The 27,540-nt window shown below is 39.1% G+C and overlaps 1 protein-coding gene across 1 annotated transcript in view; it reads right to left on the bottom strand.

Moving 5' to 3' along the window:
• LOC139463982 (fibropellin-1-like) overlaps window positions 1–7,072 on the bottom strand; it is a 62,685-nt gene extending 55,613 nt beyond the window's left edge. Inside the window, exon 1 of the mRNA XM_071245458.1 lies at window positions 6,516–7,072. Within this exon, the coding sequence (XP_071101559.1) occupies window positions 6,516–6,608 (93 nt within the window). The 5' untranslated portion in view covers window positions 6,609–7,072. The remainder of the gene's footprint in view (window positions 1–6,515) is intronic.
• Window positions 7,073–27,540: the final 20,468 nt, after the last annotated feature.

The raw sequence follows: 27,540 nt of genomic DNA, 5'->3' as shown, positions 1-27,540 counted from the left end.
CACGGGGGTGGGACAGGCGTTATAATCCAATGATGTATTTATTTATATAACTTTAAAGAGTTTAATCAATGTCACGAAGGCTGTGCTGCCATGGGATAGTGTGCCAGATTCAATGTAAATTTAAATGAAGAGCCCCTTATTGTCTTCCCACAAAGACGGTGTGTAATCCCCCCCCCTCAAACGGGAGTTGGTTTAAGACGTATAGATCTCACATGTGAACAGGACATCATCGTCTAATATGACCAAGGAAGGAATCCAGCGGGACACAATAATTGTCACTATACCATGATGTCCTATTTAAGATTCAAAGAAAAATATTTCGCGAAAAGGTTGCGCTCCTTGTTTTTGAATTTGTCCCTTCTATATTTTGTTTTGTACGTTACGATTTGTAATTGGTCTTTAACATTGAGATGCACATTCAAGGTTCAATACAATACGCCATGTATTTTACAAGACAGATTGCATTAATTTAAAGTCGTCTTTTCTATATATCTATGTAGTTAAGCCGAGAACCTTTATGATTTAGTTATTCCCCCACATTCTTTAGTGATTCATGCATCTGAGACAGACTAGATGCTTCGGTTATCCGTTCATTCAACACAACTTATACAACCAGGACAACCCCATTGCTTCAGTTATCCGTTCATTCAACACAACCTATACAAACAGGACAACCTCATTGCTTCAGCTATCCGTACATTCAACACAACATATAGAACCAAGACAACCTCATTGCTTCAGCTATCCGTACATTCAACACAACATATACAACCAGGACAACCTCATTGCTTCAGCTATCCGTACATTCAACACAACCTATACAAACAGGACAACCTCATTGCTTCAGCTATCCGTACATTCAACACAACCTAGACAAACAGGACAACCTCATTGCTTCAGCTATCCGTACATTCAACACAACCTATACAAACAGGACAACCTCATTGCTTCAGCTATCCGTACATTCAACACAACCTATACAACCAGGACAACCTCATTGCTTCAGCTATCCGTACATTCAACACAACCTAGACAAACAGGACAACCTCATTGCTCCAGCTATCCGTACATTCAACACAACCTATAAAGAAATTAGGAAATCAAGTAAATAAACTATTTTGATGCATAAATACATGAATAACGGACTTCATCGCATGGGGTACACGGTCTAAATATTGAACATGGAGTGGAGAGGAACTAAATTTATTATCAACTGGTCTGTGTAATACCCCTTTCCAACCAAAGCGTCGTGAGTTAGAAGTAGAAAATCTGTACTACTATGTTACTATAATCGACAGAACCCTTTCCATCACCACAAGAACATTAAACGCTTCAACAGAGAATAACTAACGAAACTGAATCCATTGGGCGTTAAAGGTAAAATATCGGACCTAAAATATCTACCATAAACATTTTGAAAATAACAAAGGCCTTAGAACGTTGCAACCCTGATCAAACAAATTTTGAATCTGTGAAGACCCGAGTTGGAGTTCTTCAGCAAACCATGCTTGCCGTGAAAGGTGACTATGCTTGTCGTAAGAGGGGACTAACGTGATTCAGTTGTCAGGCTCGCTGACTTGATTGATGCATGTCATCGTATCCCAATTACGAAGAGCAATGCCTGTGATGTCAATCGCTGGATTGTCTGGTCCAGACTCGATTGTTTACAGACCGCCATCACATATCTGGAATATTGCTGAGTGCGGCGTTAAACAATAAACAACTTTTTTAGCAAGAGTCGCATGAAATCTTTGTAGAAGAGCATGATCGATTGTACCTTAGAAGTATTGAAAATGAAGACCAGAAAGACTGGAGCTGCTGGTATATTGCAGTTCAACATTTTGAATTTAAAAGCAAGATAGGGAACATGTGATTTGTTGACTTAGATTACACCAGTTAGAGTCGAGAAGGTGTTCACATGGCAATACTAAACAAAGGCGTATTATGAACCATGTGTCTCATAAGGACGGAAGACTTTATGCTGATGAGTGTGACGATGGAGCAAAAACATGCAGAAGGATACTGAATGGTATTCTACTATGAGAGACATTCGAGAGCCCCATGACAAGGTGATAAGGGTTGTGAAGCAGTGCCTTAAACAAAGGGTTTCAGATTTGTTGAATTTTGTTGTATTTTCAATGTGACAGAATCGTTCTGATTGGAACTTGAGGATTATAGCATTAATGGTCATATGGTGTCGTAATGTCATCATTGTCAGCTGGAGGCCTCCCTGATATGACCTCTTAGATTGCTGACAGTTAATGTGATTAACTTGTTCCTATTCTATACATACGTGCTCACTGAATAATACTTTACGTCCTCGATAATTACAAAATCCATTCACCCCTAATTCATCATCTCTCATTTCTAATAACTTGCTATTGCATCTGTCATGACGCTTCTCCATATCGCGTGATATATACTATCACCACCAACATTGTCCTCGTGACTCCTTCTCTGACATTACACGTCCAGCAAACCATAGAGCAATGAGAGTTTGTTTAATCCTTTAAAGACAGCACAAGCTTAGAAGTCTTCAGGTGACGTTAAAGTGTTCTTTACAAAACTGTGAGATTTCAAATTAGGCACAGAGGCAGAGTGCACACAAAACGTTTTGTACTCTGCATGTCTGAAATTATTTCATTTCCATGTCCGACTCATGAGTCCACACCCTTCAAAAGCTACAAAGGATCACCTCCAACTAGACGCCCAATAACATAAAGTTACAAGTCAAATCAGTCGAGCCACCAAAACCCAAAGATGATAGTTTTTTCAAAGCATATTGCATGTTATTGGCAGTAACGGGGCAATGCTAATTTATTCAAGAAAGATAGAGATACTGAAAGAGATTATATAAATTCTGAGACAACACTGCCGTTAGGGGAGATCTACCCTCCCTATAAACAGGTGGAACTTTGCCCAAACTTTTGCAGCCATCTTGAAATTAAGGCGTGAGCATTCATGCCAGCTGTTGACCGAGTCCTTGCCAGCTTAAAGATCACATAGACGATAACAGGGCCAGTACAGAAATATGACTCATGTAAACATAAACAAAACAGCAAAAGACTTCCATTTAGGACGTTCACTGCGAAAAGAAGCAGAACTGACGCAACATTCATTTGCTTAATGGTTGAAGGATAATACGGGGTAATTCCCTTTCAGGGTGAGAGCGAAAACACGACGTTTCAGAAACCCTGAAATCACAATGAGTCATTTTTCATTTTCAGTAAGGAACCAAGGGCTTGTTTGTTATCCATGCTAAACGCCATTTCAGTTAATTACAGTGGTGATAATGACCGTTTGGTTTCATAACATCGGAATTAAGAGGGATTAAATGTACATGTGCAACATATGCATGTCTTCCATCCATTCCCGTAATTATTAAAACCGAATCATTAACACATACAATCAACTCTCTTCATACAATCAACTCTCTTATTCTGTTTATGAAAACATACCAATACTGCAGACCTGCATTCAAGAGTATAGCATTTATCAGAATGCAATAAGACATGTGGAAATGGTTTTGCTGTTTTTATTTACATACACCTTCTGATTTTCAATTTCTTTGTAAGCAAATATGACTAGCTAAATACCAATGTAAGCATTTGAAACGTCTAACCACAGCCATGTGACAAAATAAATATACTTTCGTGTGAAGACATTCTTTTGGTCGTATGTACTCTTCGTCCAATGTAGACAATGCCCCAACTCCTGTCAGATGTTATATCACCGGTTCTTAGACCTCATCAACGTCAACATACACAGCACGATGGAATAGTTCTCATGCATGTGAACCGGTGCTGCCAAACGCATAAGCCTATTTTAAACTAAATCAAAATTTTTGTCTTAACATTTCATAGCTCTAATTCCCAAGGGATCAGAACTGTACCTGTTATCCAAATTCCTAAGTGAAATCGCATATGTGTGTGCTTCATCGATTACGTAAGTGCATCGCTTACCGAGAACCAAAGTCCTCACTTAGAATAAATAATGGTGGTTACCCTTCTATTTGGCATCAAACATGCTGCCAACGTCTCGTGATTATGAGAAGGGTTTGCATATGCCCTGTGTGTATTGTTTGATGAACAAACACGATTCCAAAAAGATAAATAACGTTTGTTGATATTCATCAGATAATACAAATTATAAGTGGACACGTGAAATGGCATTGTCTTTGACAGTGACCATGTGAGATAGAACTTGATTGATTAAAATCCAAATTATACACGCGTTATATGAAGATAAGGTGTAATTTGCATTATGGTTGTGGGAAGTATGTTATATTTCAATTTCTATTTTGATTTGTCAATATGCAAACCGCCAGAAAGTGTGCTTTTCATATTGCACCATAAACACATGAGGAAGAATATAAATATCTCAAGAAGGCATATTGACAATGGAAATAACTTGTTTACTTTCATATTGAATAGTACAAAAATGATTGAAATGAAAAGATTTCCAAAACAAATTATTTAAAATTCTTTTTAAATAAAAGCGACAAAACCCTTTACATATTCATAACAAATCTCTGCTAGAAGCAGAGTCGATTGTAGGTTTAATGTAATGAATTGTATGTTGTTAATCACTGTCAAATAGTGATGATGGCAGCCTTTCGGGTCCAGGTGTGCAAACTCAACAGATGCCAGATGTAAGATTATATTGAGGCATTTTCATCGATTCAATGATAAAAAAGATCGTAATTGCAGCAAGGTTATGTTACACGTGGAATAATATTAGAATTGTTCGTATCTGTATTCAAATTTAAGTTTTCACGGATGCATGTGAGTAATTTGCCATTAGATGAGGGTCATAGCACGGCGTAGAGGATAGCGAGCCTTAAATAGAATTTGATTGTGGCTATGCCTTTATTAGAAACTACATCACTTACACATATGTAATGCTCACGCCACTTGTCTAACCGCAAGTTAAATTAGGACAAAGCAATTTCTTTTGCATTTTATGTCCATAGTTAAGAAAATGAAGAGTGCTTACAACACGTCTTTGCCAAGTCGTGCTGGATAATCTGACATATATGGGGAGGCGGATGTGTGGCTTGGACAAGATAAAGCATTAGTATATGCGTCAAGGTATCGAAGATGAATGAAATTATTAGAATTAGGATATATTCTGCTATATTTATTGACGTGCTTGTGGCTTGTGACATGTTTTGTTCTTACTACATGACGACATGTATTTAATGATGTGAGAAATTCCGAGTTGTAATAATGCCTCCGATAGACGGAAAATCACAACTTCTGAATAGATTCTATCTACATCAGGCGATGACGAGTATTTGGTTAGGCAATTGCTTTTAGAGATTTTATTTTACCAAATGAGATATAATAAAAATGACATTTAAACTAAACAGTCGGGTAAAAGAAAGTATACACCCACGTTTGATGATGGCTACAATTTAAAATCAATGAGCCACCATATTATCAATGAGTATCTGACAATATGCGTGGCCATGGCGAAAATGAGGGTCGCAGTTTCACATTACATAGCAATGAGCGAAGTGAAACAGGTACTTTCAAGTGAATAGTTTCGTTTGTCCGGCAGTTTAAAAAGATATACATTATTAGGTAAAAACTTTAGAAGCTAATAAGAAATGACAGCCTTTACATGATTACCTTGTACACGTCCATAGTTGCCAGTCTTGTATATATTTGCGGAATATCAGTGATGGGCACGTAATATACTCGTCATGGGTTTAGATAACAATAACAGCTTTTGGGATAACCTATTCACAGAGTGATGACAATTATCTCATATATATAGTTTTCCTTTCTGTTTCACTGAATTCATCGATGCACACAGTTTATGTAAACTTTAAGGAATCCCACATTCCACATTCAAAATACATCTATGGCAAAGACACATCGTCAACGCCCAAGATCAAGAAAGTAAAATTTGAAAAAGTAACATCGTATCTTCACCCAGAGTAGAGTGTAAGTATTATGTCCATGAACATCATACCATGCTGTTATGTTTTAACAGTGCCATTTAAAAAGACGTAAAACATTTTGCACCAGGTTCTCGCTGACCCATCGTTTAGACCTTGCATCTCCTACAACACACCTAGGAGGAAGTGTTTAGGGACTGATACAATAACAAGGATGGGCAGCATATGCTAGGGCTCCCTGGTCATGTCTAACAGACCTGTGTGGAAGTTGAGAAACCCACAACAACGCTGAATGGTTCAAAATCAAATGTGTTATATAATGCTCTTGTAACATCAAGCTGTTAAAATTCAGTCTCTTACAAGGTTCGATTACAAGGGTACAGAGCATCCTTTTTTAATATTCCCTTACATATTCTCAATATAAAGTGGCCATACATATTTAGGACAATGGAATACCAAGACCAACGTAGCATATTAAGGAAATTATGCTATCATTTTACATATAAATTCAAATCGACACATATCTGTGAACATACCTATGTTCCCCATTCAGAATTAGAATATCACAAAATAGGTGGACGATATGAACATAATAAAATGAGATTCTTACCTCTATGACCGTCAACAGTAAAATCAAAAGACACCAATATTTAGCCTCCATTGTGTTGCTTCTAGAAGAGTTCTTCCGAAAATGTTTTATCATGTTTCAGCTACGTACACCTCTGCCTTGAAGTGCTTTGGTATTATGAAATATTATTATGAACTTCACACAGAGTTCAAAACCTCCAAAGGTTCATACAATCCCGAAACAGTCTCAAATGGTCAGCAGTCTAAGTCCAAGGTATATCTGCTCAAAACCCGTTTTCACGCAACTCCAGCATCCGTATCATAATTCACGAAGACTTAGCAGCTCTCCCAGCTGTACCCCTCCTTCTTCTCAAGAAGGTTTGTAACTTTCACTTGCTTGTCACAATCCTTCTATACTAGAAGAGACCTCAGCTCCTAATGAATCAACACTCCCTTTCTTGGCTGCTGTTAAACGCCGGCCAACCTCTAGCATCGACCGCACAGAGGCCTGTAACAGTTTCTTTTGCCCAGGTAATCCCGCTCTCAGGCTGTGCAAAGCTTTAAATAACGGCACACGTTGGAGAGTATCTCAAACAAGTGCAGACGTGACAGTGCGGAGTTTCGATGCTCGAGCAGACGACACTCAAAATGACGTCTGCTACGCCCTGAGAAATTTGCTTTTGGCGGGACAGTCCACGTGGGCCAGAAACCACTTCAAAAAAGTTCAGGAGATGACTGTGGATTCGCTGGAGACCTGATAAAGCTTTGATTGAAATCGTGTCTTGATGAAGGTAGCTTTCAATCTAATCATGATGTTTGGATTAGAGAACTAACTTGTTCGAGCCATATTGAAACCTGGGCTGGACTGTTTAGATCGTTGCGACATTCATTGGGCCAGATTTCCCACACCTTTGGAGAATTGCGAAATGATGTTGGTTATAGGAAGAGCTTGTGAAACGTTACGTTGAAATACTTCATGTTAGGTGATGCAATTTAATTGCATAAATTGACAGATTAGGGATTTCCTAAATTAGTACACCCTACCCAATTAATCATTTTTTAAATTAAAAAAAGCGAAAATTCTACCATTGATGATGTCATTTCACATAACTCCTTTACTTTCTTACATTCAAATCCAGGTATGTGTGAATCACGATTCCAAGTTATTTAGGTTTGTGTGTGTGTTTGTAAGAATCTTTGTTTCTGTTTAGTGAGGATGTGTCTTGCTTAAACTTGTCACAGTCTAGCCTTAAACACAGCAGTTGTTCACGATAAAGACATACAGCACTAAATTTACTTTGAAAAAGGCTATAGTTACAATGGAAATCCACTGTATTGTATTATGTCAATTAAATAACTAATACTTGGTCGAACAAATATAACGTAATCTGCAATGAGATTCCATAAAAAATACACGATTCCATATGTACGTCTAATTTATGTGTGTTTTTAAGCGAGAAATGATGTTTACATTGCATCAGATTTTATGTTCATACATTTACAGAATGAGGGGGTGTGGGTGTTTAAGTTGATTCAGCGTTCGCTCTTCACGCCAATGTCCAGGGTTCGATCTCCCACTATGTGATTCCCATTCTCGTGTGCTGCGCTGTGATATGGTTTGAATATTACCTTGAGCGGTGAAAACCCAACTCACCCACAACACAAATAAAGACAGACATTAGGGACAAATTCTGTTTAATCTTCAATGATTCACCACACAAAGGGACAGTTTTTCGCAAATTAATGCATGTTAGGAAATAAACATGTAATCCGAGGTATGATTTAACATGAATTAAAAAAAGCAACAAAACGCTTTTCCATATTCTTAATTCTCCCCCAAAAGCGACTGTACGATTTCGACCATATCATGAGCATGTGTTTATGAATCACTATCAAATAGTGATGTTACCAGGTGTTCGCGAAAAGATGAACGTATCCTGCCCCACCGGTGGCATCCTTTACAAACACATACAAAGCCAAGTCAATTGTTCACCTTAAAAACACGGGAACATATGGTACAAGGAAAAATAGGGAATTGCATCGGACATCATTCCTGTCACGGATAAGTCAAAATTGGAAATGTCTTCCATATGTCCACCATAAAACCTTTTGAAAGCTTTACTGAGGCTCGAATGTGGTGTTCATTCTCCTGGGGGATTTGACGAGAGGTGATGTAGGATCGCTTGCTGGGGCGTGAAAAAAATTCTGAGCATGAGTCGAATGACGCTCTTTGAAATCTTGGAAGAAAGATCATGCTCGATTGTATCTCAGAAGTTGTAGATACCAAGGGCTGGAGCTGCAGGAACATTGCTCGACATAAAGGGAACGTTGACTATTGAAAAGTAGAAGTCATCCCTCTTGTCATACAGTCTTGCTGCGCGTGTTTTTTTACTCTTAATCTCTATGTATCGACCTAAATATGAAACAGATGGGGCGGTCTCACTGGTCTCCTATATTTCTAGTTCAGGTGGGTAAATCAGTGGAAGGGAATTGGCTATTTGATTGCTATTGAACGCTTTCAGATTATCGATATACCTGAAGCTTAGCTAAAGTTGAACTTCTTGGCCAAATTATCTTGTTTTGACTTTGCCAATCCGATCAGAAATTCCGATTCATATGCATAACGAAACAGACCCACAAGAAGGGGGGCACAATTAGTGTCCTTGGGTATGCCTACTTCTTGTCTACATGTCTTACCTCCAAATTGTACATAGATGTTATCAATGAGGGGGTCCAGCATTTCACATATTGTTTTCTCAGTTCACATAGCATCTTACATTTTTGACAAAATGACCTTCTAAAGATAGATGTGTAACTGTATCTATGGTCACCACGTTTTGTAGCAAAAGACCCAAAGAACTGAGTTCTTCCTTAAGCTTTCAAGATACTATGACATATATGACAGAGGTGTGTAAATATGGTAATCGTTTTCATGTTTTTCTAACGTGTGAAATACTCGTAAATGGTCGTTCTTAGCTCACACAGATTTGATTACCCTTGAAGTCGTGTTTTAGACTTCTCCTGTTTCATGCGTTTCTAAATGTTCTGTCATAGGTAAATATTGACAAATATTAACACTTATTTCAACGGTTCGGTAATATTACTTCATTACATTTCCAGCATTGGTTCGTTAGGTCGCAACAGCCACGTCAGTGAAGTAATGAGGTAATTAGTAATATATGGCGATGGGATCAACTAAACCAAAGACCATTGACGTTTCCTGTGTACGTGAGTATTTGTTAACCCAAACGTTATAGTACTGGTTTGTGTTTACATAGAACATTCATAGTCGTACACTATCTGCTGGTAATGTCAAAGTCGCCGTGAACGACACAATACAATACAAGCCTTTCATTTGTTAGTTGATGTTCAGAATTAATATGTATGTAAACGTCAGCCCTCATATTCAATTGAAATACTATAACAATGCCTAATGTTTTCATTCTATGATTTTTCTCGAGTTTCTACAGAATGTATAACAGCTTTTATTTTACGTTCTGGCAACATGTACGAACCTGAAACTCACACATGTATGGGAATATCCGGTCCAGTTTCCTGTGGCATATAGTGTTTCCTTGTTGACGTTTTCCTGTATTATTCAAGTTTATGTCGCGTGTAGATTCTTGTGGATACTTGCTTCTCTCATCATAAAATACACTTCTCTCATATTCTCCATTGCATGCATATCTTGTGTTGGGATATAGATGAATGTTTTTCACTGTCTGTGAACGTCCACTGAGTATACTGGGATACGGACATCGCATATATTGAGTACCTGAAGGAAACTACTAGGTAATGCATTTCAACTAATGTTCCGAAAAGAAAAGTCTATTTCGAACAGTATGACGTAATGAATGAATAATGAATATTTATATACTGCAGCAATAGCAGCGAGGGTCCCAGGCAGTGCATCGTTTAGCGATTCAGGACTCACGTTCAAATTATACTTGAGCCTTATCATTATCTCAGCTAATAATTAGTTATGTAATATGATCTCAGTCTTTATATCTGTAGTGGGCACTTCCTCTCCACGGAAGACGTTTTATAGGTAACTACGATCTGACATACGCTTGATTTCACTGCACTGTGATTAATTCCTCAAGACTAACAGGGGACACGGGTGGCCCATTCGTCTAAGGCGCCGCGATTCGCTGTGCATAGTTGCGTCACTTGGGCACGCCAGAAACCTATGAGTGTGGGTTCGAATCCCGGTTCGCCCCGATTATGTTTCTAGGTTTGTCAGCACCATACCCATGCTCGTGGGTTTCACCGAAGTGTTAAACGTCTGAGACCTGCATCACTTCGGGCTTTCCTCCCACATTAAGCTGACACGCCGTGATATAACTGGAATACTGTTAAAAGCGGCGTTAAACCCAACTCACTCACTCAAGACTAACAGTGTCAGTAACCCGGATGAAAAATCGAATATCGTGGTGCATTGTGAGACATCCGGCTGTTTCCAAAAAAGATTCATTAACTAATTATTGACAACGATATTCATGGCATGTTTATTTCACGATTAGCCCTGATCACTGTTCCGCGGTTTCATAATGCCACAGGTCAAGTAAATGTTGTACAATACAGATATTTGTAATTCATATATTTGGCTACATAAATGAATTCAAACGTTCCCATAAGGGTACGTTTGAGAAAAATGTTATTTTTTCAGAAGTGATGGTAAGTTAATTTTACAATGACAGATTAACTTATAATTATTCATATCTCCTTCAAATCTAGTATATTATTTTACATATAAACTACATTGTATATTGCTTTGCTATCTGCTGCAATACTGAATGTTAACGGTCGTATCTTACAGAAGTCGAGGACCGAACAAAAAGTGGAAACTGTATTTGTCTAACGTGACACAACGACCTATGGCTATGTTTGAAAAGTTCGCCCGGAATATGCTTATCACTGCATTGTGCAAGCGAGACCTTCTCAACAACAGCAATGCATTTGATTTTATTTGACACAACGACGTATTTCCTCGCAACAATGGAGTAAACACCAGACAAGGTTACATAACATTATTTATATAAGCTCCACGCGATCATCGGAATGTGTCAATAATATAGATAGTGCTTGTTTTGTGTACCAAGTCTATTCAAGGATATGTACAATATTGCGTTGGTACGGTGGCATTTTATATTATCGACTCCCATAGCGTATGTGCATGCTTGGCCGGTGATCAATCGGTTCAATGACAAAGTCCCCGAGGCTGTCTGTGTTGTCTCTCTGGTTGCAATCATGATAGTAACAAAGGACGCGTGAAACAAAGATTGACGCCATTGCACAAGTACACTTTGAAACTAATTTATGAGTGAGTGAGTCGATGTTGGCTCCTGGACCGCCGTTTTCAAGGAGTAACCGGATCTATTTTGTATGTTTTCAAATGTAATTCCACTATTAAAAAATTATGTATGAGTGTTTCTATTGAACCATATGATGTCATGATCGTTTTGAGTAAGTAGTTTATCTAAAGGCATTTCCTTTTGCATTAATTGGTATTACCTATCTGCAAATGTGTACGCATATGGATTATGTACTTGAGTTTTGAGTTTTGAACTTTTCCCTTTCCTCTAGACACAGACTTATAATTCAATATGTTGGAACATAGTCTAATATGGAACATACTTTATACAAATTATGCATATACAGTAGCATGTAATATTAGCAAGTCTTATTAGTGATATCACTTATAGTTAGATACCACGGGTTTCTGAAAATCGATATATTGCACAGAAGTACTATGACATGGATTTCGCCATGTAGTTGTACAAAATATGTGGAATGTTTGGGTTTTTTTTAAATAAAAGCCACAAAACCCTTCCCATATTCACAAGAAATGAAGAAATGAAATGTGTGGGGAACGCAACCTGTCTTCATAGCCACAACATTCTTGATTTATTTCTTGGCTATACATGTTAGTTTTCCATTTCCGTTGTTGTCTTATACTTAAGGTCACACTGGACTGTACGCGTTTTTGCCAAATTTGCCCCACTGTAGTCATGAGGCAACACATGTAGCGTGTGCACTAGGTTAATCAGTGGAATAAAACTTTAGCGAAAGCATTTTTTTTCATGTCGACAGATTCATATAACTGGAAGTATATCAATTTATACTTACTTGAATATATTATCGTCAGCTGTATTTACAAAAATGTTTCAGAACAGGTAGGAGAAAAGTCCCACATTTAATTGAACAGTGTGCGTGTTTTTGACCATGAAAAACACATGTCAGATATGAGTTACATGACACATTCTTATGACGAGAGTGAACATTACGGAAAATGATCCTCGTAAATGCAGAAAAAGGGGGTCTACAAATTCAAACGACGTCGAGCCCAATAGCCCATTTAGGAGTCAACAAGATTATAAGTCTTAACGAAACCAATCTGCCAAATATCTGCCAGTTCGTTAATAGGCCTGCAACTGCATTATTCCAACATAGATTAAAAAGTCACTAGCTGTTTAGCGTATGTCCGTATGCCCAGATCTGAAAGTCATTTTTAGCAGTATAAATAGATTGTTTTGTGACTACAAGAGAAGTAGCGAATGGAAGGATGTCCGATACAAGTCCTTATTTTGACTTGTACCATATGTTACCGTGTTTTTCAGTTAAACAAATGACTTACGATGGGTACCAATAGTGGGGCAGGATACGCTCAACATTCTCGCATCTTTGTTCAAGTATTTACTGGGGTATCAACTTCATGCTTGGAAATGGTGCAAATCCGGTCATAGCATTCATGACAAGGGTGCTTGTGCTTACGGCAATACGATGATCCGATGTTTTAAAGGTGTATCTTCCAATGAAATTAACGCCAAAAGTTAGTTAATATCGGAAAGCATACGCAAATCCTGTCATTGAAGGCATTTCCTAATGTATTTGCGTTTGTTCCAATTATGTAAAATCCGGCTTTTGGTCCCGTGATTATGTAAATTGCACTCAGCTATAGAGTTTTAATGGATCTGAATTTGATATAGATATTCTTCTTTGATGCTAAATTAGATGCTGTTACCTCTGTGATTACTAACGCAAGGAGTCCAATATTTTTGAAGTGTCATTTCAGAAGTTGTTTTGTCACTTGGGTGATAAACACCAATGCTTGTCGTAAAGGCGACTAACGGGATCAGGTGTTGAGGCTCGCTCGCGGTTGATGCATGTTATCGTATCCGAATTGCGTAGATCGATGCCCATGATTGTCACTGGATTGTCTGGTCCAGACTCGATTATTTACTGCCGTCATATAGCTTGAATATTGCTGAGTGCGGCGTTAAACAACAAACAAACAAGCATGTACCGAAACAAGCAGTTCAAGCAGCTGAGGTAGCCTCGTGGTTAAGGCCTTCGTTCGTCACGCCGAAGATACGGGTTCGGTTCCCCAGATTGGTTATAATGTGTGAAGCCCATTTGTTGTGTCACCCACCGTAGTATTGCTGAATATTGCTAAAAACGGCGTAAAACTATGCTCACTCGTACATTTCATGTTACATCGGCTGATCTTGTTTCAGCGTGTTTCAAGTGTATGTTACAGCAGTATTATGTAATCACGTTCACAATACCTTACAATGGGTCTATATTCGTACAACAGTTACAGGACTTAGAATGAGAAACTGGTTAAACAAATACCAGAACATATCTATTCATGATTGTACGGGAATAGAAATGTTGAGCACTCTTTGCCCAATCTGTAGCACCAGTAAAGTGAGTGAGTGAGTGAGTGAGTGAGTGAGTGAGTGAGTGAGTGAGTTAAAATTTAACGTCGCATGGGTATTATCTCAGCCATATAGCGACGAGACCAAGTTAATATATTTACAAGCACCGGTAAAGATGAAGGTCATATTCACTAGTTAGTTAGCCATCTACAGCCGTCAAAGTAACACTTTGAATCACTGATGACGAGAGACGTCTCCATGACTTGAAATGGATGTATTCATGTATTTAGAGACTTAATAGCTACTGAAACCAGAATAAGCACCTTGGATCATGTCTCTCTGCTGAGATGACAAAAGAAAAAATAATAATATTTCTTTGAATTTGATGTATATAGAAAGTATGACAATGAATGGTTACATTGAATGGTCGTATTTCGTGTCACACACCATTGGCACTTGCCACCACGAACACAATTATCTTGAAGCATACTGTCTCGATGTTAAATATATGTCATTTCGGTGTTAAATATGTGTAATCACGATGTTACATATTTGTTATCTTGGTGGTAAAGGTGTGTTATCACGATGTTAAATTAATTTGTGTTATCACGATGTTAAATATATGTTATCTCGGTGTTAAATATGTGTTATCACGATGTTACATATTTGTTATCTTGGTGGTAAAGGTGTGTTATCACGATGTTAAATTAATTTGTGTTATCACGATGTTAAATATATGTTATCTCGGTGTTAAATATGTGTTATCATGATGTTACATATTTGTTATCTTGGTGGTAAAGGTGTGTTATCACGATGTTAAATTAATTTGTGTTATCACGATGTTAAATTAATTTGTGTTATCTCGATGTTATTTGTTATCACGATACTAAATTACGTTATCTCGATGTTCAAAATGTGTTATCACGATGATAAACATGTGTTTCAAAGGCATCTCATACAACGACCCCTCTTTCTTTTGGGCCCCAAATACTCCGTTGTTTTGACGGAAATCTTGTGTATTTTTAAAGGATTTCACCTTTGCTATAAAATCATAATCCGACTGAGAAAAACGTGCGCCATTTGGAAAAGAAATGCTTATGAACGTACTTTTTTATCATTTATAAACACATAAAACATCCTGTTGCGTTATGAAATCTCGTGACAAAAAACCCTCAAAAGTTTCAGTTTGATATGACTTTACTGCACAAGTTTGAACATTTGTGATAATGACATATCATTACGCAAAGCTATCCCGAACACACAAAAGATCATTGTATGAGACAATTTACGTTTTATCACCAGAACAAGTATGCCAGTTGTTTAAACAACGTGTTAAAAAGTACAAAGAGGATATCTGTTGAACAAAGATATTTTGGACACTCGGAAGCAAATCGTATGCACTGAGCCAACAGAGACAATAAACCATCACACACGGCATACCAACCATCCATATCGCGTTCTTCTTTTCTTCAGACATTCCAAAGGTCAAACAATCAGTTGAGTCCAAGCGAACAATTCCAACACCACACATAATATCATATTACTCATATGTGTACGTACCATTTAAGGCCAAGGTAACCACGCTTTGATAATAACCTTAGACATCTGTAAACATGCCTTCTAGAGACGGACTTCGTTTTGGTAGGACAGGCATATCCTATCTGTGAGTATATGAATGGAATATGTAGAGATATATTTAAGTCAACTATCTTAAGCATCACGCTGACCATTTCTCTGGAACCAAAGTACATGGCAATGAGTGGTCAAGACCTTCTGAAATGTGATCACTGTCATTAATGTCATTGTCAAGGTGAACTACCGTGAGACCGTGTCAATAGCACATCGAAGTGACCACTTGGACAACACGATTTAGGAGACGCAAGCAATTCACAAACAATTAGGAGGTTCGTGAGGTACTTGTTTTCGTATTTGTTGCTTGCTTTAACAGTGTTTCTTAAGAACTATACACACGTTGGCGATAAACTCAATAAAAAGAAAAGAATACAATTTGTAGATTCTTAGGGAAGGGATTGCAAATATAATTACTGAACAGGCAACGCAGCTCACTAATATAACAGTATTATTCTTTTTGTTGTAATGGATCAAAAGCATCTGATTGTGTCAGATGTTTTCATTCATTCCACATTGCTTGGCCTAGCATGCTTTGGTTCAACTTGGAAACTTTGCTTTCAGCAACAGATTTATTCTTACAGTTTGACCTAAACAGAAATAATGAGTTTTAATCATTATTATGAATTATTTCTTTAACATCCTGAATACATTTTGTACTTTTTACTTTTTCTATATTTGTGTGTATTGTTTACATGCTGAAAAAGACATACGTTTTCCATATCATTACCTTTGTTTGGTGTTTCTGAAAATGGCTTCTGTGGTAATAACTGAACAATCATAATATAGGATTTATTGAAGATTGAAACAATAGCATGAACAATCGAGTTAATTTCAAAAGATGACTACGGGTATCATAATGGTTAATCTTAACAGAAAAGAACAGATATGCGAAAGTCCATTATTCTACCCACAACAACATATATAGGGACCATATATAGATGCATTCTACTCTGATGCAAAAATATACAAGAACATATGTGATATATACGTAGGAATGAATATTACGTACATTCCCATCTTTCTGTCAAAACCGAACACTGTTGATTATGCTTGATACTGACCACCAAGGTATGTCTTGTGTAATTATTATGTGTACACCTTGGCTTTGTTCCGTTACTTGATTTTTATATAGGGAGATATTGAATTAAGCCTTGTCTTGTTTTCCGATCTTAATTTTCAGTCGAAATAAATATATCTTTAAACCATATAACAGAACATGTTTCTTTTGTTATTGATCGGACCTATAAGAAGAGCTTGCATTATTAACAATTAAAAAAACTTAACTATGTTCGGTAATCAATAGCTAATCAAGGCAAAGTCAACGAAATATGCAAGTTTGCAAAAACATAAAAGGGATAGCTAACATTGGTTTTCCTATCGCCATTCACGATTCATGGCCAACTTGAATCAAAACTCAGACATTATCAATTCTGGCAGGAACACGTTCAGCGATCATGTTTGCATTTCTGTTATTCAAATACATGACCACATGCGGTCTACCTTGACCGTCTACGTGTGGTCAGTTTCAACAAATCAAATTCCATCCAATAAACAGCTTGTAAAGGTTGTTAGGTTTTGTTGAACAAGGATCAATGGAGTAAATGTTTATCAGGACAAACAAAGATTTTGATCGAAAAATTGATGTTGAAATTTTTAACATTGCTTTCAAACATTTCCGTCAAATGGCAGGATTATTGCTGAGTGCTGCGTTAAACAACAAACATACAACAAAAAAATCGAAGACATTTGCTATTTGAAAATAATATATTCGGCATCCTTTATCATGCATGCTGTCCTATGAAACCACAGTATATCAATTAAATATAAACGTCAACGCCAGAGAATAACCAGTCTCACTTATCCAATGAAACAGATTTCATTGGCTGTAAAAGACAAAATAGTGGTGTAAATTAGAGTGGATCACTGAAAATCAGTGATGACACCTGGTGCTCAAGCGTTCACGTCTTGCTTCCTTTTGCTATTTTAACATTTTTTAATAATATTTTAATAAAAGCGACAGAACCCTTTCCATATTAATGTGAAGTCATTTTACGATTCTGACTGTATTGTAAGCATGTGTTTATGAATCACTATCGCCATCAAAAGGTGAGCGTATCCGGTCCCAGATTTGGCGCCCGTCTTAAACACATCCAAAGGCAAGTTAAGTGTTCACCTGAACAAACACAGTCATGTGGCACAAGTCAAAATAAGTGAATTGCATAGGATATGAAGTCAAATTTGGAAATGTCCTCCGCATGTTTATCATAAAACCTTTTAAAAACTGTACTGAGGCCCTGAATGTAGTAGCTTTGATCAAAACACTTCTGAGCAAAAGTCGAATGACGCTCTTTGAAAACTTGGTAAAAAGAGTATGCTCGATGCCCATGTATTGTGACTTGCACAATGTCATGAAAATAAACAGATAATCAAAATGTTTTATACATATTTCTAAACAGTTGGACACATCGACAGAAACGTAACCGACATTGTCATGTAGATGACACACGCCGTTCCGACATAGGGGGCCATTGATCTTCAACTGACAACACGACTCTCCATTACCCACAATTCAAGGTATTGCATGAATGCCAACAATTAACAAGGCCATGGATCTCGTTCAAAACTAGAGCTAAAACAATTAGCCTGATGAACAAGATAGGGATTTGTTTAATCGCAACTAGTTCTGCGTTACGGCTACGAGACCAAGGTCACACAAGGCCACACAAGGTCATATGGAATCAAATATCCGGGCATATTAAAAACGACATATTTGTCTGAATGCCAAGGCTTGCAATCCGCACATTTTTAACTGGATTCAATGGCGCTTCCAGGCGATTGCTGCTTTCATAATAAACAGTAACATTTCATGAATTTTACAGTTGTCTTCCTCTGACGACGCAGTCCAAATGAGTTTATTTGATTTTGAGAAGAAGGTAACGATCTTCAGAGCAATTTGGAAGTTTACAGTACCAAGATAGTGTGTTCCTTATTTAGTTCATTAAGTGTTGAATGTAGTAGGCGACAATTCATCACACCGTACTCTGATGGCTGGGAGCTGGTCCCACATTGTTTAGACGTGATGGTAAACATATGTACCTACACGTGTTTTTCGCCGTTAATTTAATACTTGGAGCAAACAATTATATCGATACGTTTAGTTGCATGTACTTCAGGCCACCGCATATCATTGAATAACAATTTATGGCTTCTGCCTCATTGTAAACACAATTGAATTCTCAAACTTCAACGAGTAAGGAGACATGCTTAAACTGCATTTTTGCAATAACAGCTAAATCTGTTCAAACACGCATCGTGTGAAAATATACATGTAAAGATTCGACGTGTTTATAAAACAAGTTTGGTTGAGATCAGTAAACATCACATTCATGATATTTGATTTGGTTAACCTTCTTTATTATATGTTCAATTTGCCTCATAAAAATGGTAAAATACAATAATGATGCTTTCATCTATCCTAGCACTAGTGTAGCATTGATAGTTGTGTACTGTGTACAGTCCAAGTGTAAATATGAGGTGAGTGATTGTGTATGGGTTTAATTTATTCAAGTCATTAAATAGAAGGAGTTGATTGGGTTTGTTACAAATATTATCAATACTAGTGTACACATGTAGGCATCTGATGAATAGCTATGTTCATGTTCTTCTTCATCTGAAGGTAGGATGGGAATCAGGGATGAGGGCACGGAGTACCACGTCATCTAACGCACCGCAATTCACTCCCCGGTATTGCGTCAGAAATCTGTGATTGATCGTTGGTTCGAATTGCGTTGTCCACTGCTCATGTTTCTAGGCGTGTCAGCACCATACCCGTGCTCGTGAGTTTCACCAATATCTTAAACATCGGATGCCATCGCAACTGAAAGAATGTTCAAAGCGGTTTTATACATATAAAGAAAGCTTTGAGTTTATACATATATGTCTCACCTTATAAAATGCATGTCAGTGCCTTCGTTGTCAAAGTATTTACTTGGTACTGTTCAAAGCTGCTCTCTCTCTCTCTCTCTCTTTCTCTCTCAATCATTCTCTCCTGTCTCAATCTCTTTCTTTATCTCTCTTTTTTCTCTCTATTCCTCCACTCAGTCTCTCTCTCAATTTCTTTCTCTCCTCTCTCTCTCCCTATCTCTCAATCTTTCTCTCCTCTGTCTCTCTCTTAATCTCTCTCTCCTCTCTCTCTATCTATCCCTCTGCTCTCTCAGTCTCTCTCTCTTAATCTCTCTCCTCTCTCTCTCTCTCTCTCTCTCTCGCAATTTCTCAATTATTCTCTCCTCTGTTTCAATCTCTTTCATTCTCTCTTCTCTCTCTCAATCTCTCCATCCGCTCTCTCAATCTCTCTCTCTCAAAATCTCTCCCTCCTCTCACTCTTCTATCCTGTGCCTCTCAACCTCGATCTCTCCCTCACTCTCTCTCTCTCTCTCTCTCTCTCTCTCTCTCTCTCAATCTCCCTATCCTCTCCCTCTCATCCCCCCCTCTCTCTCTCTCTCTCTCACTCTCTCACTCTCTCTCTAAAATGCACTTGAGTAGCTTCTTTGTCAAAATAATTACTAGGCACCGACATGACGAGCGTCACGGAAAACAGAGGAAGGTGTGTGACAGGGTATGTCTCATACGTTAGTAACCTGGTCACATATGCCCTGCGTGTGTGAGTCAGGGCTTCCTTGCACACTGTGGCGTGGGAAAGGTAGGTTAACATTCACATACATACACTATTTCAAACCTTTTTGCTGAATTAGTGATGTGTGTAAAACGTTTACAAATATGACATCAGCATGTGAAAGGAACACTGGTATTACAAGTGGAAAGTGATCCCTAAAGAACGAAACATTAACTTACAAAACCTTATCTATGTTTTCAATGTGTTTCCGCGTCAACAGAATTCCGTTTTTGCTTAGTATAAACAACGAACACACATGTGCTAATTGTTCAGGCTTTGAGTTTAAGGATGACAAATGTGAACAGTAAATCCACTACAAAAGGTACAACATGTCTTCTTAATGCCATGACGAAGGATAGAAGCCTATCCTTAGACCCGTGAATGCATTAGAGCTACCTATTGAGATTGCTGTCAAAACATGATGATTATATAAAGAGTTAAGTAAACACCTATAAACGGGTCTTTGAGTTTAGTAAACATCTATGTGTTGGAGAGGGTTTGGATGGTGAATCATGGATGCACATGTGATCGTATCTGAGAATTATTTAAAAATATCTTGCTTTCGTGCTCTTACCTGGTTCTGAAGTTGCATTTCGATCATTGTGCAAGTTCGGGTGCTTGGAAATGTAGACAGAGGCTTATGTCTTAAACCCAAGCATGCCAGTATGATCGTCGGTTCGAAAAGGTCAAAAGCCCAAAACATAGCTAACATTAAAAGAATCGATACAAGAATGACATTAAGTGTTGTGTTACATAAAATAAAATAGTGCCGTTACAATCGAATACAAACGTGAATATTAGCAAAAGCTTTTAGAGACTAGACCCATTGATTAATCGTCACAGAATGACCCAAGCACACACGCATGTGGTGTAACCTAGACAAGGTCATATGTCAATGAGACATAAGGTACAAAACAATAGTATGCTTGTCAGAACCATTGTCGGAACAATGCCATAAACCTGCTTTTGTGGTATTGGCAATCACGTGACTAGGTAACCATGCGAAGAGGTAGCTTCTCCGTCATCGACTTCAAATATTTACACATAGTTTGTATCGCCTAGTGACACAGAGAGATAGACATGTTAGAGTATTGTTTTTGAAAATAACTTTTTTGCGAAACCGGTAAAGCGGTCATGGGCAGGTTTTGTTACAGATCCGGTTCTTGAAAAAAATGCTGGTGAAAAAGTTGGGGGAAAGCGTCAAGAAAAACATGTTTGTATCATTACATCTTTCTGGAGTTTTTTTGTAATCCACATCCGCCAACATTTAAATGTCAAAGACATATTCACAGGAATTATATTTTTGATAGGTTTGAGAATATCATGCTCACAGGGTTGACTTAATTAAGGCTGTGTCATTGTACCTCGATCTTTTTGGATTGTTCCTCGTGCTTCTAGACACTGTGTTCTTGACCCAACCTAGATTTTTTATATGCAGTCTAATGACGCTTCATAGTTACCTCTTGCTATCTTATCACAGATAGGGGCAGGTCATTGTCTGAAAAACACATGTGCATTTGTTGTTGGGCATGTGGGAATCTGAAAGTCAGCAACGAACACTGTTCTCTATAAGATAGTTACATGGAACGACATTGGGTAAAGGTTACCGTCAGTGTGACCTTCATACTCACGTGTAGCGTGGGGTAGCCTAGTGGTTAAAGCATTCGCTCATAAACGCCGCAGACCCGGGTTCGATTCCCATTTCTGGTGTCCACTACCGTGTTATTGCTTGAATAATGCTGAACGCGGCGTAAAACCATACTCACTCACTAACTTATACTCACATCGTGTCCATTGATTGATGCAGCTGGACAGAAGTATTAAGGTGCTGATGGTGTTATCATGTATAATGTCACTGAGTTTATATTTAACGTGGGCAGTATTCCAGGCACATAATGTCACGACAAACTAGTAATACATACTTGTACAATGGGAAAGGTACACCCACGGAAATACTACCCAACCACAGGAATCTGAATACATTCATTCTCAGAGGCACTGTAGGGTGGGAGCGTTAAGTGTTTTTAAATGTTCTTTTCTGGTCGGTGAGACATCATCCACGTCATTAAGTCTTGAAAAATGTACATCAGCATTTAAACACACGCACAATCACGTCACCGTGTACTCTTCGGGTGATGACGTAATTACGTCATGGAGAAGACATTAGACGTTAGATAACATACTAGAGGGCGGACAACTAGCCACGTGTGACATTCGTCATGTTGCGGGCGAGGTGTCTGCTGGCTTAGCATGTGTTTCTTCCACCAAGGCCTCGCTGAACGAGCGTTGTTCTGTTGCGTGTCTTTGCATTCTCCATAGTTCGGAATAGATAGCAGTAAATGTCAATTCATTTAAACTGGGCAAAAGCACGGTTTGCTTACAAAGTTTGGTTGCTAAAGGCATGTTCCTTGATATGAGGTTAAGTGGCACCTGATGCTTCCCACATATACTTAGACAGAATCATGGATTAGATTATCGAGTCTGTATGTATGTATGTATGTATGTATGTATGTATGTGTGTGTGTGTGTGTGTGTGTGTGTGTGTGTGTGTGTGTGTGTGTGTGTGTGTGTGTGTGTGTGTGTGTGTGTGTGTGTGTATATATGTACTGTCACTCACAGTCTCTCCTTCTGTTCCTTCTGTCACTGTCACTCTCCTTCTATCACTGTCACCCACAGTCTCTCTTTCTGTCACTCACAGTCTCTTTTTCTGTCACTCAGTCTCTCTTTCTGTCACTGTCACTCACAGTCTCTTCTTCTGTCACTGTCACCCACAGTCTCTCTTTCTGTCACTCACAGTCTCTCTTTCTGTCACTCACGGTCTCTCCTTCTGTCACTGTCACTCACAGTATCTCTTTCTGTCACTCACAGTCTCCCCTTCTGTCACTGTCACTCACAGTATCTCTTTCTGTCACTCACAGTCTCCCCTTCTGCCACTGTCACTCACGGTCTCTCTTTCTGTCACTCACAATATCTCTTTCTGTCACTCACAGTCTCTCCTTCTGTCACTGTCGCTCACAGACTCTCTTTCTGTCACTGTCACCCACAGTCTCTCTTTCTGTCACTCACAGTCTCCCCTTCTGTCACTGTCACTCACAGTATCTCTTTCTGTCACTCAAAGTCTCTCTTTCTGTCAATCACTGTCTCTCTTTCTGTCACTCACAGACTCTCTTTCTGTCACTCACAGTCTCTCTTTCTGTCACTCACAGTCTCTCTTTCTGTCACTCACAGTCTCTCTTTCTGTCACTCAGTCTCTCTTTCTGTCACTCACAGTCTCTCTTTCTGTCAATGTCACTCACAGTCTCTCTTTCTGTCACTCACAGTCTCTCTTTCTGTCACTCACAGTCTCTCTTTCTGTCACTCAGTCTCTCTTTCTGTCACTCACAGTCTCTCTTTCTGTCAATGTCACTCACAGTCTCTCTTTCTGTCACTCACAGTCTCTCTTTCTGTCACTCAGTCTCTCTTTCTGTCACTGTCACTCACAGTCTCTCTTTCTGTCACTCACAGTCTCTCTTTCTGTCACTCACAGTCTCCCCTTCTGTCACTGTCACTCACAGTCTCTCTTTCTGTCACTCACAGTCTCTCTTTCTGTCACTGTCACTCATAGTCTCTCTTTCTGTCACTCACAGTCTCTTTTTCTGTCACTCAGTCTCTCTTTCTGTCACTGTCACTCACAGTCTCTTCTTCTGTCACTGTCACCCACAGTCTCTCTTTCTGTCACTCACAGTCTCTCTTTCTGTCACTCACGGTCTCTCCTTCTGTCACTGTCACTCACAGTATCTCTTTCTGTCACTCACAGTCTCCCCTTCTGTCACTGTCACTCACAGTATCTCTTTCTGTCACTCACAGTCTCCCCTTCTGCCACTGTCACTCACGGTCTCTCTTTCTGTCACTCACAATATCTCTTTCTGTCACTCACAGTCTCTCCTTCTGTCACTGTCGCTCACAGACTCTCTTTCTGTCACTGTCACCCACAGTCTCTCTTTCTGTCACTCACAGTCTCCCCTTCTGTCACTGTCACTCACAGTATCTCTTTCTGTCACTCAAAGTCTCTCTTTCTGTCAATCACTGTCTCTCTTTCTGTCACTCAAAGTCTCTCTTTCTGTCACTCAGTCTCTCTTTCTGTCACTCACAGTCTCTCTTTCTGTCACTGTCACTCACAGTCTCTCTTTCTGTCACTCACAGTCTCTCTTTCTGTCACTCAGTCTCTCTTTCTGTCACTGTCACTCACAGTCTCTCTTTCTGTCACTCACAGTCTCTCTTTCTGTCACTCACAGTCTCCCCTTCTGTCACTGTCACTCACAGTCTCTCTTTCTGTCACTCACAGTCTCTCTTTCTGTCACTGTCACTCACAGTCTCTCTTTCTGTCACTCACAGTCTCTCTTTCTGTCACTCACAGTCTCTCTTTCTGTCACTGTCACTCACAGTCTCTCTTTCTATCACTCACAGTCTCTCTTTCTGTCACTCACAGTCTCTCTTTCTGTCACTCACAGTCTCTCTTTCTGTCACTCACAGTATCTCTTTCTGTCACTGTCACTCACAGTCTCTCTTTCTGTCACTCACAGTATCTCAATTTGTCACTCACAGTCTCTCTTTCTGTCACTGTCACTCACAGTATCTCTTTCTGTCACTCACAGTCTCTCTTTCTGTCATTCACAGTCTCTCTTTCTGTCACTGTCACCTACAGTCTCTCTTTCTGCCACTGTCACTCACAGTCTCTCTTTTCCTCATTCTCCCGCAGACGCTCTATATTTCATTGTCCCTAACAGTCTCTCTTTCTGCCATGGTCCCTCGCATTCTCTCTTTCTCTCATTGTCTCTCACAATCTCTTTTTCACTCACAGTCTCTCCTTCTGTCACTCACAGTCTCTCTTTCTGTCACTGTAACTCACAGTCTCTCCTTCTGTCACTCACAGTCTCTCCTTCTGTCACTCACAGTCTCTCTTTCTGTCACTGTCACTCACAGTCTCTCCTTCTGTCACTCACAGTATCTCTTTCTGTCACTCACAGTCTCTCCTTCTGTCACTGTCACTCACAGTCTCTCCTTCTGTCAATGTCACTCACAGTCTCTCCTTCTGTCACTGTCACTCACAGTCTCTCCTTCTGTCACTGTCACTCACAGTCTCTCTTTCTGTCACTCACGGTCTCTCCTTCTGTCACTGTCACTTACAGTCCCTCCTTCTGTCACTGTCACTCACAGTCTCTCCTTCTGTCACTGTCACTCACAGTCTCTCCTTCTGTCACTGTCACTCACAGTCTCTCCTTCTGTCACTCGTGGTCTCTCCTTCTGTCACTGTCACTCACAGTCTCTCCTTCTGTCACTCACAGTCTCTCCTTCTGTCACTGTCACTCACAGTCTCTCTTTCTGCCACTGTCACTCACGGTCTCTCCTTCTGTCACTGTCACTCACAGTCTCTCCTTCTGTCACTCACAGTCTCTCCTTCTGTCACTCACAGTCTCTCCTTCTGTCACTGTCACTCACAGTATCTCTTTCTATCACTGTCACTCACAGTCCCTCTTTCTGTCACTCACAGTCTCTCCTTCTGCCACTTTCACTCACAGTCTCTCTTTCTGTCACTCACGGTCTCTCCTTCTGCCACTTTCACTCACAGTCTCTCTTTCTGTCACTCACGGTCTCTCCTTCTGTCACTGTCACCCACAGTATCTCTTTCTGTCACTCACAGTCTCTCCTTCTGCCACTGTCACTCACAGTCTCTCTTTCTGCCACTGTCACTCACAGTCTCCCCTTCTGTCACTGTCACTCACAGTCTCTCTTTCTGTCACTCACGGTCTCTCCTTCTGTCACTGTCACTCATAGTATCTCTTTCTGTCACTGTCACTCACAGTCTCTCTTTCTGTCATTCACAGTCTCTCTTTCTGTCACTGTCACCTACAGTCTCTCTGTCTGCCACTGTCACTCACAGTCTCTCTTTCCCTCATTCTCCCGCAGACGCTCTATATTTCATTGTCCCTAACAGTCTCTCTTTCTGCCATAGTCCCTCGCATTCTCTCTTTCTCTCATTGTCTCTCACAATCTCTTTTTCACTCACTTGTTCGTCACACCCCAGTCTTATGCTTTTCTTACAGTGTCTTTTTCTCTCTTTATCTTTCATTGTGTATTTCTTTCGTTACCCCAACCAAGAAATACATTGCGAAATCCATTTCTATTATGCTACTTTAAAAATATATTTCGCCAAAAACGTTTGAAACCTTTTTTCTAGCCTTATTTGCTCTGATCAAAGAGAACAGCATTAACACCTGTGCAAATTCCTGTGCACCTAAAATACCTCCATTCGAATCCATTAGGAGTCTAGCAAATAGTATGACTACCACGAAAAGAGAGGACAGATTGTCTTGCAGTACCTATCCTCTGTTTGCGCCAGGTGTAGCCTGACAATGCCGACTGCAGCGTTGCACCATCCGGGGCATGTTGACCAACATCAGCATCTCCACATAGACATTGTTGACAACGAGGTCAATATGGTAAGCATAATCTTCATTCAGCATATTTCTGACACGGCTCCAAAAATAAACAGTCAATATTGTAAAGGATGTCTGCTTGAGCAAGTACGTAGTCAACACTTGTTCGGGCTTCATCCGTCAAGTATCTCGAGAATGAAAAAAGTTTTCCTTGCGAAAATATGTGAATAGGAATCGTCGCAAAAATGTGTTATTAGCATATATTTTTTATTGTGTGTATAGAGATTCATTGCTCAACTGGTTGTTCACACGCTTCTTAATTGCCATCAAAAGTGCATTTTAACACATGTAACCTTGAACAAACACGTGTTGGCCTTTTAAAACTTACAGAATATAATGAATGCAGTATTTTTCAATTCATATAACACCTGAAAATCTATAAAGCATCGTACGTCTGTACTATTATACATACCGAACTCCGTGTAGCTTTTGGTAACATTTTCTCATGGCAATGATCTCATTGTATTAATTGTCTAAGATATACCACTGATCCATTGTATGTAATGAAAGAACACTGTATGCTATTCCAGACAGATACTACAAGTTCACGTTCACATCATATTGTTATATGGCAGTGCGTTTTATTGTTGAACAATGATTGGAACTGTATTACATTGTTTCTGTTGA

Source organism: Haliotis cracherodii, unplaced genomic scaffold, assembly GCF_022045235.1.
Source record: "Haliotis cracherodii isolate W230 unplaced genomic scaffold, xgHalCrac1.p SCAF_16, whole genome shotgun sequence".
In the NCBI taxonomy this organism is placed as follows: domain Eukaryota; kingdom Metazoa; phylum Mollusca; class Gastropoda; order Lepetellida; family Haliotidae; genus Haliotis; species Haliotis cracherodii.
The sequence above is the reverse complement of the archived record's forward strand: the minus strand, read 5'-3'. Positions and strand labels throughout refer to the sequence as shown.